The 15,374-nt window shown below is 38.2% G+C and overlaps 1 protein-coding gene across 4 annotated transcripts in view; it reads right to left on the reverse strand.

Moving 5' to 3' along the window:
- ambra1 (autophagy and beclin 1 regulator 1) overlaps positions 1–15,374 on the reverse strand; it is a 198,099-nt gene that overhangs the window by 42,912 nt on the left and 139,813 nt on the right. For all 4 annotated transcript variants that reach the window (XM_062962254.1, XM_062962198.1, XM_062962362.1 and 1 more), the window contains one exon: positions 14,329–14,483. In XM_062962254.1, the coding sequence (XP_062818324.1) occupies positions 14,329–14,483 (155 nt within the window). The remainder of the gene's footprint in view (positions 1–14,328; positions 14,484–15,374) is intronic.

The raw sequence follows: 15,374 nt of genomic DNA on the forward strand, positions 1-15,374 counted from the left end.
AAGGTCAAATTCCGATCCAAGGTCTGAAGAAGGTGCAGTCATCAAAAACAGGTCCACGATAAGACACAGCGAGAGCCAAGCTAGGTGATAACAGCAGATTCAAATCATAGTCCAAGTCCAGTCTTCAAGGAAACACAGAGATCCCAATGGCGCCTCAGCAACACCTTGCCACACGCAAAGTGCAGTGGCCAAACATTCCCATTTTATTCCCCTTCCTCCTGGGTGACCAAACACTCACACCCAAACACCAGGTGTCCCAAATCTACTCAGAGTCTGAGCTCCACACAGCTAGAGCTCGTGGATCTGGAGTACCTAGCAATTCGTCGGAGTCCCAATCATCCTGCCCACACTTAGCCCCATGAACACTTAAAGAACCATCCTCCCTTCTCCAAGCATCCCAATTGGGATCAGCTCCTGCAGAAACCCCAGGTTCAGAAGTATCCATAGACCCCAAATCCCCAGACATCTCCGGTGGCTGTGCCCATTCAGTGCCCGCTTCCCCAGCCACCACCTCTTCCTCAGCATCCATCTCCCCATCTGAATCTTCCTCAGAAGATCCCCCATATAGCTCTCTAAGTCGCTTCCTGCGCAACTCCTCCAGTGAACCCTCATCACGAGGGTTTTTTCTTCCTCTTCGAATTCCATCCCCATCAACCATAATCCCCGAAGGCGCAGTCACAACACATAAAAAAGCTTCCTCAACAGTTGCATAACTCAAAACGAAAGAAAAACCTTATATCATGGGCATGTTTAACCATATATATGGGCACATACTTAAAAGTTAGTGGCCGGCTGGCAACACAGCCAGCATAGCCTAAAGTAGAGTGCTATAGGATTGTAGTCTAGTTGTGTCTACAAATGTTTTGTAATTAATGAAGGTACCTTCATTACTATCTCTGCACAAGGTACCTTATTTGTATGAATACAAAAGTTGCAAAGAAGTGATTTGTGCAGAGATAGTTGAAGGAGCTCCAGTTTTCCATTTTGCTTTTGTCAAAAGCTGTTTATAAGCTCAAAGACCAGAGACAGCAATCCACTTTATCAAATACTTTAATTCCCTTTCCAAATTTTCTGTTGACATTACTTGGTTACTGTGTAGCAACATTCGTAGTTCTTTGCCCCAGCTAGGATTTAGTAAGGAGTCCCACCGCTCTGGCCTACAGTCAATATTGGTAATAACAAAGATCTCTACTACCATCTGCAACCTACCTTGTTTAGGCTTATAGCATGATTGCATACTCAACTCTCACTTTATCAAGATAGAGATTACAAGACAATACAGAAGAAAATTGTCTTATGATCATATTAACTGTTTTAGGCATCCAAATCTCTAAATCTGTCCACTGTCCGTTCATGACATGATTTATTCTGCCCCTTCCTTTTCTGAACCAGCTTAGAGAGCTGGCATTTTTTTTTACTCTATACATCATTAGTTCTTCTTGGAAAGCTTTGAGCATCAGTTCAATAGTTTGATGTTGATTACAGACCCTGGTGTCCTCTTTCTTGCAGAATGAAATTTATAATTAGTCTTTCTGGACCACTATTTTGTTTTCCATATTCATTGGCAGATTTTTGTTAGAACCTGAATGAATTTTATCTCTCAGTTTGAAAAACTTCCATTGGTAAGCATTCTAAACCTGATTATTCATCTCTCCCAAGTGCCTACAGGACCCTTTCCACTTCAATTTCCATTATCATGGGTTGAGTGTCACATCATTCTTCCTTGAAGGAATCTGTCATCCTTTCATTTCTTTTCTACAGTTTCTGCATTGCTTCCATTATCTTTATTTTATATTGATTACATACTGTGTTTTTATTGGTCATGTAATGTCTTTGCTCTTGGTTTGAATTTTTATTTCTCAGTTCTTGTGGAAGGGGTCGTCTGGTTAGTTTTCTTTTTCTGTTTCTTTACATTGATTTTTATAACAGTTTTATAATAGTTATAATAGACTCTACCTTCAGCAAGGCTACTGTCAGCATAGTCTCTTACTTCACTGGAGGACACAATCCCACCAGCATAGATCAGAAAAAATTATGGAGCCAGCTTAATAAACCAACCACTCTAGTTGCCAAAATAGTTTCAGCAGACAGGCATCAAACCTTGTGAAGACATGAAGGCAAAAAGACATTGTTTTATAAAGGCATTCCATTTGTCCCACACAGGAACGTTTTGAAAGCATAAAGCCTAAGTGTTATTTTACTGTATAGATTCTAAGGCTATTGCAATTTTAAACAATTCAGTAATAAAACTAGAGCATAAGGGCAAGATTGACAGTGTTTTTTGTATGTGACTATAATTAGACATTATATTTCTCTACAAAGGAGACTATGCTGGCCTCCCTGTTCTCTTTCAACCAAAAGGCAAAAAAACCCCAACTGTTAATTTTTAGGTAGGGCTTGATTTTGTGACACCACCCCTCACCCCGCCCTCAAAATTATTTTTATTGTAAGATATATAAATTATCGATTTGATTCCCCTCCTATGAACAGCAAAGAGACCTGGGAATGAAATATATCTCAAAGTTATTATCTTAGGTGTCGATTGACAGACTCCCAGTTTAGTCAAGCTTTACATGTGTAATTTGTATGATAACTTTACTTTTGATTCAAATTGTAACACTATACAGGCTTTTAAAAATGATCCATCTGATTCCAGAATGTATAGGCTAGTTAGTTTCCAGACATGACATATAAATTTAATTCTCAGCATCAGTGTCATAAAACACTCAATAGGGATTGAGAACATGTTTTAAAAACTCTTTCTCTTTACATTGTGAAATGAAGGAAATGTGGAGGGACATCTATTGCAATTTCCTTCTATATATCACATTCCGTTTATGTTTGGACTGGCCCAGAGAGGGCTACAAGTGAAGCTATACATCTCAGAAGAGGTTTGCAACAACGACACAGATTTGGTCTTCAAAGGTTAAATATTTTCAGCTTTTTTCTCCATTTATATAGCCCTGCCAAAAGCTTCTGACCAGATGAACGCACATCACTATGTCGTCAGCATATCATTGACATTTGGTCTTGTATATTACTCTACTGAGGCCCAGCTGGCTGGGAGGAAAGGAAGAAGTGACAGCTGTAAGCATATCTTTTGTCTCTGTAAAGCTTGGCCACAATTTTACCATGCTAAATTTGTGCTGTTGTTTTCATAACTTGGCAGTTAAGCAAGGAATTCAAAGGTCTAGCTCAAATGCAGCTAAAGGCCAAAAACTAGGATATAATAACATTTTTGGTCAGTAAAATTACCTTTGTTTTGTTCTGAATTGTGTATTCAACACTGGTGACTGCAAGAACAATTTACAGTAGTCTCACTTATCCAACATAAATGGGCCGGCAGAATGTTGGATAAGCGAATATGTTGGATAATAAGGAGGGATTAAGGAAAAGCCTATTAAACATCAAATTAGGTTATGATTTTACAAATTAAGCACCAAAACATCATGTTATACAACAAATTTAACAGAAAAAGTAGTTCTATACGCAGTAATGCTATGTAGTAATTACTGTATTTACGAATTTAGCATCAAAATATCACAATGTATTGAAAACATTGACTACAAAAATGTGTTGGATAATCCAGAACATTGGATAATCAAGTCTTGGATGAGTGAGACTCTATTGTACTAGAGATCAGCAAGTGCTTGGGGCAAAGTCCTGTTAGGCTGTATTCCCATTCCTATCTGAGCTGCCAAAAATCCATCTACTGTCATCTGATAGCCATTATCTACTGCTTTTTAACTATACTTTTCCCTCAATGGGTAATGCATGCTTTATAGATAAGCAAATATGTAAAATAGACTCCTTTTTCTGATTTTCAGTTCTATGGTTTGCCCAGTGTTCATTAATTTGTGGTAAAAGGCCACTGGGAGAAAAGGACAGGAAAACAGTTCTGACCTGTCCTCAGAAAAGTTAGCTGTCCTCAGAAAGGGGCTGCGGTGGCACAATGGGTTAAACCCTTGTGCTGCTGAACTGCTGACTTGGAGGTTGGCAATTCAAATCTGCGGAATGGGGTGAGCTCCCACTGTTAGCTCTAGTTCCTGCCGATCTAGCAATTCGATAATATGCAAATGTGAGTAGATCAAAAGGTACAACCTCAGCAGTCATGCCAGCCACACAACCAGAAGGTGTCTATGGACAATGCAGGCTCCTCAGCTTGGAAATGGAAATGAGCACCGCCTCCAGAGCCAGAAATGAAAGGAGAAGCCTTTGTCTTTATCTGTGTATTTGTGTTTCATTGTATTTCATTGTAACAAGGCATTGAATATTTGCCTGTGTCTGTTTATATGCTGTAATCTGCTCTGAATCCCCTCAGGGAGGAGGGCAGAATATAAATAAAGTGTTGCTATTACTACTACTAGTACTAGTAGTAGTTATTTTCCTTTAGTACTTCCTTACAGGTAACTTAAGAAGACTCATCAGTTGACAAGTCCATAACAAACTCTACTCCAGGTTCCCAAATGGAGACAAAGTGCACACATATAAACACAATATAACTCTCTTTCAGTCTCCTCCCCAAACCCCACTTTTTACTGCTGCAACTCACCCAATATGGCCCATTTCCTGGCGAATGGAAAATTAACACTGTTTTCAGGAGCCTCTGGAGCCCCCCCCCCCCCCCCCCCCCAGTTAGTCCAGAGGGTGCCTGTTACTGTGTGTATATATACAACTAGAGGAAAATGGCTAAAAGCTTCTCTGCTGTTCCCCTTCCTCTCTATCAGCCAAGATATGACTGTGTTGGGAGGACTGCTGCAGAGAAAAGATAAATGTGTGTGTATATATATATTGGTTACTAACTGATTTGGACCCATACTCAGTAACAGATTGTGAGCCAGTCAGCAACTACTAAGAGAAGGCAGTGCTTTAGTTGCATTTCTGCAGAGACTCCCAATATATATACCATTTTCAAGATCGTTGTAACACCTGTGGGTCTTATGCTGTCATTTCAAAATCAGAACTCAAATTCTGGTAACTTGCTTCCTTTTTTAAAATGCTCTGCACTATTTTAGATCACCCCTTCTTTTCAAACAGCATTTAAAAATAAACTTCATTGACATTTTTCAGTTGAAAACCGGTGGTTTTTCAGCCATGTTTTTTTCCCCTCATTGGTCTACTTTCACTTATGTTGCTCAAACAATGTAGACATCAATTTTAGATTTGAAGTTGGTTTTGCCTCCTCATTTTATTGGAATTCCCAAGATCAAATTTCAGCTTCAAGTCTATTTTATTCAAAACATAGTTCCTGAGAACCAAATTAATATTCATTATATTACAAGTCTCAGTCTAGTTACAACTCCATTGCTCATCTGAACAAATTTCTTAGTAAGCCCAGAATCTAACTCCCTCTGCAGGAATTAGGACTGGCAGTAAACTTGTGCCTCCAGATGTCCAGTCTCCTTATAAATAAGCCTAATGTCTTTGAAAGATACCCAGTGGAATACTTTGAAAACCTCGGTACCTTTATCCTTTTTCAATATTTAGCTACCATATTATTGTGTACATAGGAGTGAGCATGCACTGGAGGTCAGGGGATCACTTTCAGCACCTCTATACCTCATTCAGCCTGCAATATGGCACCAGTTGGAAGATACATTTCTTCTAGGCTGGCCCCTACCCCAACCCAAATTCACAATGCAAAATAGCGGTTTAGCAAAAAAAAAATTACCTTCCTACTTTTTTGGCAAAACATTATGTAACATTTTTAAGGTTTAGAAATGGCCTGAGAGCCATGTACAATCCTACCCCAGCTACAAGAAATAAATTAAGTCATAAATGTGGATGGGGAGAAAAATCTTTCTTTGTCACTCTTAAGATTTCATGCTTAAGATGTGACTCTCCAGATGTTGTATTTCATCATCCACAAATCTTCACTACTGGTTCTCTTGAGTAAGGGTGATTGGACATGCAATCCAACTACACTTGCCCACACTTACTTAGCAGTTTCATGGTGTTGTAGGCACCTCAAAACCACACTGGAGCCCCAGAATATAAGCAAACAAGTTGTTTATTGAAGGTTATAAGCACAAGCAAATACAATTCAGAGTCAATAAAATGGGTTTAAATCCACAAGAGCAATGTACTTGAAAATCTTAAAGCAAAAGTCTAAGAAAGTCACTCAAAGAATATAGTCCACACCAGATATAGAACTCAGTCCCACAAAAGGCATCAAGAATAGTCCAAACAAGATTCAATTCGAAGACATGAGACAAACTGGAACCACAGAAAACAAGACTACACTGCAGAATCAAACTCCAAGGTAATCCAAGGTAATAGAAATCCAAAGAGCAAAGTTACTGGAAATTCAACTGGATTCAAAGGCAAAACAAGACTGGAACTAGAATGTCCATCTGGCACCTGGAGATCTGGCCTTGACTGCAGGGAGGAATGTGGTTCACAATGCCTGCTTGCAACCATCCGGTCTCTGGTCCCAGAATCCACTGGGACAAACTCTGGCTGCATGTCAGGCCCAAACCCAGAGTCATCTGGCAAAGTAGGTGTAGGGACAATTACTGGCTGAATAGGCCCAATCTCAAGATCAGGCTGAGCTACAACACATGGAGCATTGTCTTGCCATTCTCCTTTATGAGGTAGAGCATGTAACAAATGCATGGAAGCTCTTCCAGAAAGCTGAATTAGATAAAACCAGACTGTGTGTCCATCTAGGCAAACACTAGCAGTGACCTAAACAGAGCTTTTCAGAGCATATGCCCATCCTTTTTAAAAATGGATTTGAAATGTCAGAGATCAAGCTTTCCATGTGCAAAGCAAGTGTTTCAAAATAGTCCTTTTGTGTAAGAGCAAACACATTTAATTCTTTTTGTGATAGGAGTATCTTTTCTGTTTTTGCTGACATAGAAACTGTCGTACTTTTAAAAGCCCACTGGATTTATGTCACATAATATCAGCATGGAATGGGGAGCCCGCATGGTACAGAGGTTTCAATATTGGACCAAGGCTCTGGAGAACAGGGTTCTCATTCAGCATTGGAAAGCCTGAGAAAAAGACGAAGGCACCTCCCCCAAAAGTGTTGCCACAAGTCAGGAAAAAAACTGAAGGCACACAACAATGCTATCTTATATTGAGTTACACTATTTCATCCAGTTCCCTTCTATTGATTCAGACCAGAGTATTCAAAAGTGGGAACTGTACAACCTGAGGGCTTGATTCAGTCAAGGCCCCCAGTGTGATCCTTCAGCCCTAGATCACGGGGGGGGGGGGGGGGGGGGTTAGTCACCAAAAGGTGCCCAGTGCAGTCCTAAGCTCCTAATGACTCCTCAGTAGAGAGTCACAGTCCTGCAAAAGGGTGTTCATTTTATATTGGAGAGGGCAAGCAAACCTTCTGAGGGCCTGAAATAATTCCCCTCCCCAAAAGTGAATATGACAATTTTATCACTTCTGATTTTGACATAAAATAGGGGATCTGAGGGGAATTAAAATATGGCAGAGGTAACTTCCAGATCCAATTTAACCAACCACCCCCTATCTAATCCACACTAACTAGCACCAGCTCATTTGGAGCTTAGGCAGAAGCATTTCTTGCTCTATTCTCTCATCGTTCAATAGAAGAATGAAACTAGCTCTGCATGTCAAGCAGGAGTGGGACATATGTGACTCTTCAGTTCCTGTAAGCTGCATCAAGCCTAGCTAACTGTAGCTCACAACATCTGCAGGGCCACATATTCCCCATCTGTGAAGCTGAGCAGGAATTCTTCAGTTCAGTTAAACTCCTTTTCAAATGCATAGGTAGGAATGTACTTCATAAGATGGACAAAAAAGGACATCACATGGGAAGCTGGCCCTTCCCTCCTCTTCTCTCTTTGCCTTTCTTTTTTTATCTCCTGACCTTAGTGACATTGTGAATGTTTTATGAATCTACACATACTGTCCAATTCTGATTTATTGTATAAGTCAGAACCAAATTATTAACTTTCTAACTTGAGGTTTTTTTAGTCACTGAGGAAAAATGTACTTGCTGACCAAGAAGAAAGATAAGACACTTATCACTTATCACTTCCTAACTTATCAATATAAACTGGAGTGGTTCCTATCACATCAAATGCTTTGAGCATTTGGTTACACTGATGACTGAGTATCTCAATGACTGAAGTGTCAGCATGTATTTGTGTGCCTTCAAGTCACTTCTTGATTTATGGTAACTCCATGAGTTATCTCAAAAAGGAACTTTTGGAGTATAGAGGTTGGACAAATTGATGGCTATTACTATGTTACCAGATTGATTTTAATACTCTTTTTTGAACTACCATAGGAATGATCTGCATGGTGACACAGAGCTTCTATTTGGTCTCAAAACATATTGGCCATTTCAGTATTTGTTGGTTCTTAAGGTGGCCTGTAACAGCAAAATGAAACTGTGCTACTAATGTTTTTATTAAAACAAATAAATTGCTGAAAGACCGTATCTAGCAGGGAGGGGCTTAGCAGAAACAGACCCCTCAGTCCTGATAGAGAAAGTTGGTGCATGTGCATGTATGTGAAAATCTCCCTTCCATATCCATAGGGGGACCAAGAATGCACAATTATGCTCCAAATAATTTTAAGAACAGACAGCAACAGAAGAATAAATCCGAAGTCAGCCAGAGATGAGAAGCTGTAGGGAAAAAATAACCAGTCATTTACTCTTCACCTTGTACTCTAAAACGGGATATAAAGGTTTACATGTTGGAGGACATAATCTTTTTCAAACAGAAACATGCCAACTAGGAGAAAATGGCTGCCCCAAACTCTGTATTAACCAACTCCAAAAAGGTTCTTTTTTGGTGTAAAATCAAGTTTGATGTAAAAGCACGTGCACAACTACTAAGACATGCCAATTTGTGTTTAAACAATGAGACAAAGTATTGCATGAACATATCAGCTTTGTGTAAATGGTGAAGCAATCAAAACTACTTATCTTTTAACCTGAGTTGAAACATATCCAGCCCTTTCTTAAGTAAACCAGATGCTGACACTCACATGCAAGACACATAATTATAATCAATCATGTTAGTCAAATTAAGAGAACAAAAATACTTTAAAATCTTGCTGAGCTACAGCTCTGATGAAGCCAATCCACAGTGCCACTGATTTACAGATTTTAACTAAGTGACAGATACTGTGGAATTAATGCAATTTGAAACCATTTTAATGCTTGTGGTGTGGAGAGACATCATCACTCTTTGCCAGAGAAGGCTAAAGACCTTGTAAAACTACAAATTCCATGATTCCACAGCATTAAGCCATGGCTGTTAAAGTGGTGTCAAAATGCATTAATTCTATAGCGTAGGTGCACCCTGTGTTACAGGAAAAGACTTTTTACCTTGGAGACACAATTCTTGCAGTTTAACTTGTCTTGTCAAGATTATTACTTAGTAAACAACTTCCAATTTAATTTTATATACCACCCAAAGCTTGGCCCTGGTAACAATTTTAAGTTTATTAATATCACTGCCATTGGTGGCTCAAGACTTAAAGGCCTCCATGGTAATTATGCATCTATTCCAATTGGTACCAAGGCACGCGCATTCTGCAAGGCACACTCTTAACTTGGTTTTCCATACTTGAAGGGATGACAGTTATCTGGGAAAGCAAGAACTATCTATAATTCTGTTTTTATGAATAGATCACTTCCTGGTGTTGTTCAGATTTACTGGATCTCACAAACTCTTCAACTACAGGGAGCTGATGAACCTAAATAATATTCTGGCAGGTCTTGGCAATTTCTTTGTGGTCTCAGCAGGTAATCCTGTCAAACTCCTGGCTGAATTACAAAATGGCCTGAGAGTCCTCTTCCACTGATTAAAGCTAAACAGGCTCCCTGTTATTCTTGAAAGTCTGAGGCAACAAAAGGAGTGAGAAAGTTATGCTGGTAGAAAACTTGAGATTTAAATCTGACAGAACAAAGTCAAGCTTGGAGCTAATTTGACTTGAAAACAAGCAAGTGCCCTTCTGAAGACCTATTCCACAGACGTAATGCTGTAGCTCCACAAAGTCAGGCAACTGAACGCTTTCAAAGTAATATTGGAATCAGGTCTATGAACAGATATAGAGCACTAAAAAGCCTACTGTGATCAATCTGCAAAACATTTTACAAAACAAAAATGTTTGAATACATTCTGAATTACATCATTCGGTATGTGATTATACTCTGATGGATTTCTTTTCCCCTTACCCTTCTTTTTTTTATCCTGACATATTTGCCTGAAACTCCTTTCAAGTCCTTTATGTAAGCATCTCCCTATTCTCCAGCACATTTTCCTTAGGCCCAAGCACTCTTCCTAGCATCCTCTAAACAGAACATATGACTTTACCTGTCTCCATATACTGGGAGAGATTCCAGCCACTACATGGGCCCCGGGACTGTACCTCTTTTATCAAGTGGCATAGCCACTTGTACTCCAAGAGTCCTGACTTCACACGACAGCTTCTGTCCATATTCTGTCTCAAGTACATTAATTTCTCTTTGCTGCAGTAATCCTCCAGTACAATATCTCTCAGCCAAACATTTTTCAGAGTTTTTTGGAAAAGCCTACATTTTAATCATAAGAGCTGTTAATTCTCTGTATGGGTAAAATCAAATGAATTAAAAATATTATAGATGAGTGCAGCAAACTGGAAAAAGAGGAATGGAATGATATAGGACCTCACTTGCAACCCAATATGATCTAAAAGCAGCAGCTTTGCCATCTGAGGATTTAGTACGGACTATGAACTGAAGTTCCCTCATTCCTAATCAGCATGGAAGTCTGGCAAACTTTGGAAGAGGCAGGGATAACACCACAACCCTTCATCATCCCTTTCCATTTCAATTCTGGACTTGCACATAGGATGTTTATTACAAAGTCATCAAAGACACTATGCAGGTTGGGGAGGAAAACTGCTCTGTGGGTCCTTGAAGTATAGCTGTGCTTTACTTTCTCTGCAGCCAGCTTAGAAATCAAGTGAACAGGCAAAATAATTTTCTGCCCCTCTTCCACCAATGTGGTCACTTGCCAATATGACATTCCATATATTTACCATTATGACCAGACAAGCTCACAAATGTTATGGCATAATAATAATAATAATAATAATAATAATAATAATAATAATAATAATAATAATAATAATAAAAACTTTATTTATATACCGCCCTATCTCCTGGATGGGACTCAGGGCGGTTTACAGTCATAAAAGCAACACAAACATTACATAACAACATAATACACATTATTAAACAAAGTAAAATAATACAATTATAACAATAAATCACACTTACATGACCAGATCAAGGGGACGGGAACCATAAACCCAATATATTAAAATGTATCATTTTAGGCTAGGGAAATCTTGTGCAATATATTCAGGCTCAGAAATCGGCGGTAATCCAATATAATTACTCAAAAACGTGCCGACACCACCAGGTCTTCAGTTCCTTACGGAAATTGGATAATGTAGGGGATTGCCTGATCTCTTTTGGCAGTGTATTCCAGAGCCGGGGAGCCACTGCCGAGAAGGCTCGTTCCCTTGTCCCCACCAGCCGCACTTGAGACGGTGGTGGGAGCGTGAGAAGAGCCTCCCCGGAAGATCTCAAGGTCCGCACTGGCTCATAGGGGGAGATGCGATCACGGAGATAGGTAGGGCCCGAGCCGTATAGGGCTTTATAGGTCAAAACCTGCACCTTGAATTGGGCCCAGCAGTTTATCGGCAGCCATATTTTAATCCTAACTTATATACAACTGAAAGCAACACCAGTCATAGCTCTAAAGGACCCCAAATTCTCTTACGTGCACAAACATATGTCCTCGATGGTACATCTCATCTATCCAGACTATAATTTATCAGTACCGCATGATGATTTGGAAAAATCTGTTTGCAAATAACACACACACCTCATCATTTGAGAAGATATACAAAGTATCAGTTTACTCATTTATTTTCATGCTGTAAAGCTATCATTAAAAACAAACTACAATTTTACAGTGTTCTCATTTTGACAGGTCTTTTGATTACAAAATAAGCGATTAAACAGAAGAAGGTTAATGAAGCAGAGCAAAATTTCAGAGTAACACTTGACACCATGACACATGAAATCTGGAAAAGTCATTCAAATTTGCCCAAACTTGACACTGTCACAGACTAGACGCTTGACAGGAACAAAACACTAAGAGATTTTAATAGACAAATCGGTCAACAGAAACAGAGGACACCGAGCTTTCTACCAATTGTTTAACATTCGTTAATCATCTGAAAAGTGGGAAAGCATGAGCATATTAATGAAAGTAAATATATTCTTCATGTTTTAAAGGGTAGAAATCAGAATATGAAAAATTGGAAGTCAAAGATAATTCTATGGGTAAAGGCCCTATGTAGCCTTATAGCTGAGACAGGGAAGAGATCAAGGCCAAATCCAAACTGAAATTTGGCATAAACGTATATATATTACTGAAAAAGTATGATTCCCTGCAGTGCAATAATACATGACAGAATGTTGAATTAAGTTCCACAAGTAAAATCTGAATATAATACTGTTCAGTGAGATTTGAAGCAACGTCAACTATTCACTTTCCACAGTTAACATTAAACTAATGTGTATTTTACACATTAAACCTTGTGAATGTAAGAAAAAAACTCATAGAATTACACATAAAAGTGGGTGCTAAATTAATAATAAAATGAAGTAAGATTAATCTAAATTAGAAATAATTTTAAAAAGAAACAGGCTATAATAATTTATCTAAATAATTAATCTATGGTGCTAGTAATTTTTTTCCAGAGATTACCTATAAATGGAGCAATTCACACTAAGGCCTCTGAGAAAAGATTTTAATGAACAGACACAATTTCAAGGGAAACGTTTAACTACAAATTGTACTAATGAATCTCTAAAATCATTATACAGCACAGTAAGTTGTAAGCTGGAACGAGGGGGTCATATTTATCCTTACCAGGATAACATGAACAAATTAGCAAAATCAAATAGCTGCAATCAAAAATCTACTGCTGGAAATAAAGAAAGGTCACAAGGAACAATTTATTGGCTGGTGACACTGAAACTACTGCAAATACTTTCAAATCATTAAGTAAGCAGTTCCGAGGTACTAATTCCTCTGCATTACGAACAGTTTGCAGACTAACAATAGACTCCCAAGTGACATATAGGTAGTCAACCAGAACTTAAGAAAGTGATATGTTCCGTTCATTTCCCAAAGTGATGTGAACAATGTTGCCTGAGTAGATGAGACATTCAAAAGAGACTATGGTTGGAAGGAAAAGTAGTTTTTAATCTTTGTTTTATCACTAACCGGCCATACTTCTTGAAACTATTCCAAAGTGACTAGCATCCTATTACTGATCCCTGTGCACAGAATCAAGAATTTGAATAAATCTAACCTAAAATAGTGGTAATAACATGTAAAATCAATTAAATGTTTTTGCTCTTTTTGTCAATGGTTTGGCAACTATGTAAGACTGCTATAACAAATGAACAAAAGGCTCTCTCTCTACTTCCATTGAATACTGTTATGGCTATCTAGGCAGCACTATCCTAGTTTTAAATTAAATCTTTGTCTGCAATTTCATCACCACACAGTCAGATTTGACTGGCTGCAAAGCACTGTGACGTCAAATTCCATACTAGCCAAGATTAACCCAAACAATAATGGGGGAACAGAGTCTTGCTCAAACCAAGATGAAGATGAAAGCAATCAGAATTAATAAAGAAAATAATAAAATCTGAATAAGAATTCTTAAGTTACAGATGAATGGAATTAAACATCAATAACTGTGTTAGAACTAAATTCACTAGCAAAGAAAATCAAAGCTTTGATAACAGAAGCATGGATTGAAGTGTTATGGTAACCCCATATATACCTTATACACATAGTCTGAAGCTAATTTCATACAATATTTTTAAAATATTTGTCCCCATGAAGCAAAGTCTGTGTACATTGAACCATCAACAAAGCAAAGATGCAACTATCTCAGCCACCCATGTGAAACAATTTTGGATTGTGGAGTATTTCAGATTTTGGAATTTCAGATAAGGATTGTTCAAACTATATTCTAATTAATAATATGGCAGCTATTAACTATTTTCCATTATGGTATCTGCCATTCATAAAGCTTTCTAACACCTTCCATGAACCCAAGACACTAAATGGGGAAAAACAAGAAGAAAATCAAGATTATTCTTTTTTGGATACCTTCATGAATATGCTCCACTAAGCATAACAGTATTACTTTCAAATAAACACAAGAAGATAACACTGTAAGCCAATTGAAGCAGATTAGGCATCAAAAGAAAGGGCTAGTGAAACTAAAAATACCGGAAAGAATACCACTTACTCTCATTGAGGTTTCTCCTCCATGTGGCTGCTGCAGCCGGAAGACCTGAGCCACCATATGCTCTGTTGAAGGGTGCAACAGGATGCGCCGGGATGCCAATCCTACCATGACATATCTGCCCATTGGGGACAGGCTTACAGAAATGGCATTGGGACCTAGAGATGAAACACAAACATGCATTTACATTCCTCATAAAATATCTTGGCATTGTGAACCGCCCTGAATCCCCTTCGGGGTTGAGAAGGGCAATATATAAATACCACAAATAAATAAATAAATAAATAAATACTTTCTAATCTCTTTCTTGCCAATAGCAGTTCAAGGTATAACAATCTTACTCTGTCTCTCATTTAAAAAAAAAAAAACAAGCTTGACTGTGCACAGCCACTAAGTTAGAAATATGTAGGAAAAAGTTTGGCCTGTTTTCAACTTAGGCCCCATCTACACTGTGATATAAAGCACTAGTTAGAAATATATAAGGAAATGTTTTGCCTGTTTTCAGCTTAGGCCCCATCTACACTGCAATAAAATTCAGTTTGAAACTGCATCATATGTTTAATGTAGACTCATATAATGCAGGTGGTACTGCATTATATGGCAAGCTCACTCAACTAATCACAGTGCTACTACTGCATAGTTACATTTAGTTGAGTGAGCATATAAGGGAGACCATATGAATTGTCTGTACTCTTATGTCAGCACAACATATTCTCACATTCCAAACTGGTATAGGGCCAGAGTTCTCCAGACATTTTCCTTACAGATATGACATAGTGAATCAGATTAAATATCTACAATGGATGGCGTGATTTTAGTAACTATTTTTAAATTGTGTTGTTTATCGGTGGGTTTTAATAGAAATGTTATTGTATTATTGATATTTAATTTTATGCTTTATGTTTCTGTTTTAATTTGGTTAATTTATAGTAAAATGTTATTGTTTTGCCAATATCTTTTAGTTTTCACATGCATGTATGGCACTGAATTATGCCAGTTTGAGTTCCCTTAGGGGGAGAAAAGCAGTATATAAATGTAGTAAGTAAATA

The sequence above is a fragment of the Anolis carolinensis genome, chromosome 1, assembly GCF_035594765.1.
Source record: "Anolis carolinensis isolate JA03-04 chromosome 1, rAnoCar3.1.pri, whole genome shotgun sequence".
Classification (NCBI taxonomy): domain Eukaryota; kingdom Metazoa; phylum Chordata; class Lepidosauria; order Squamata; family Dactyloidae; genus Anolis; species Anolis carolinensis.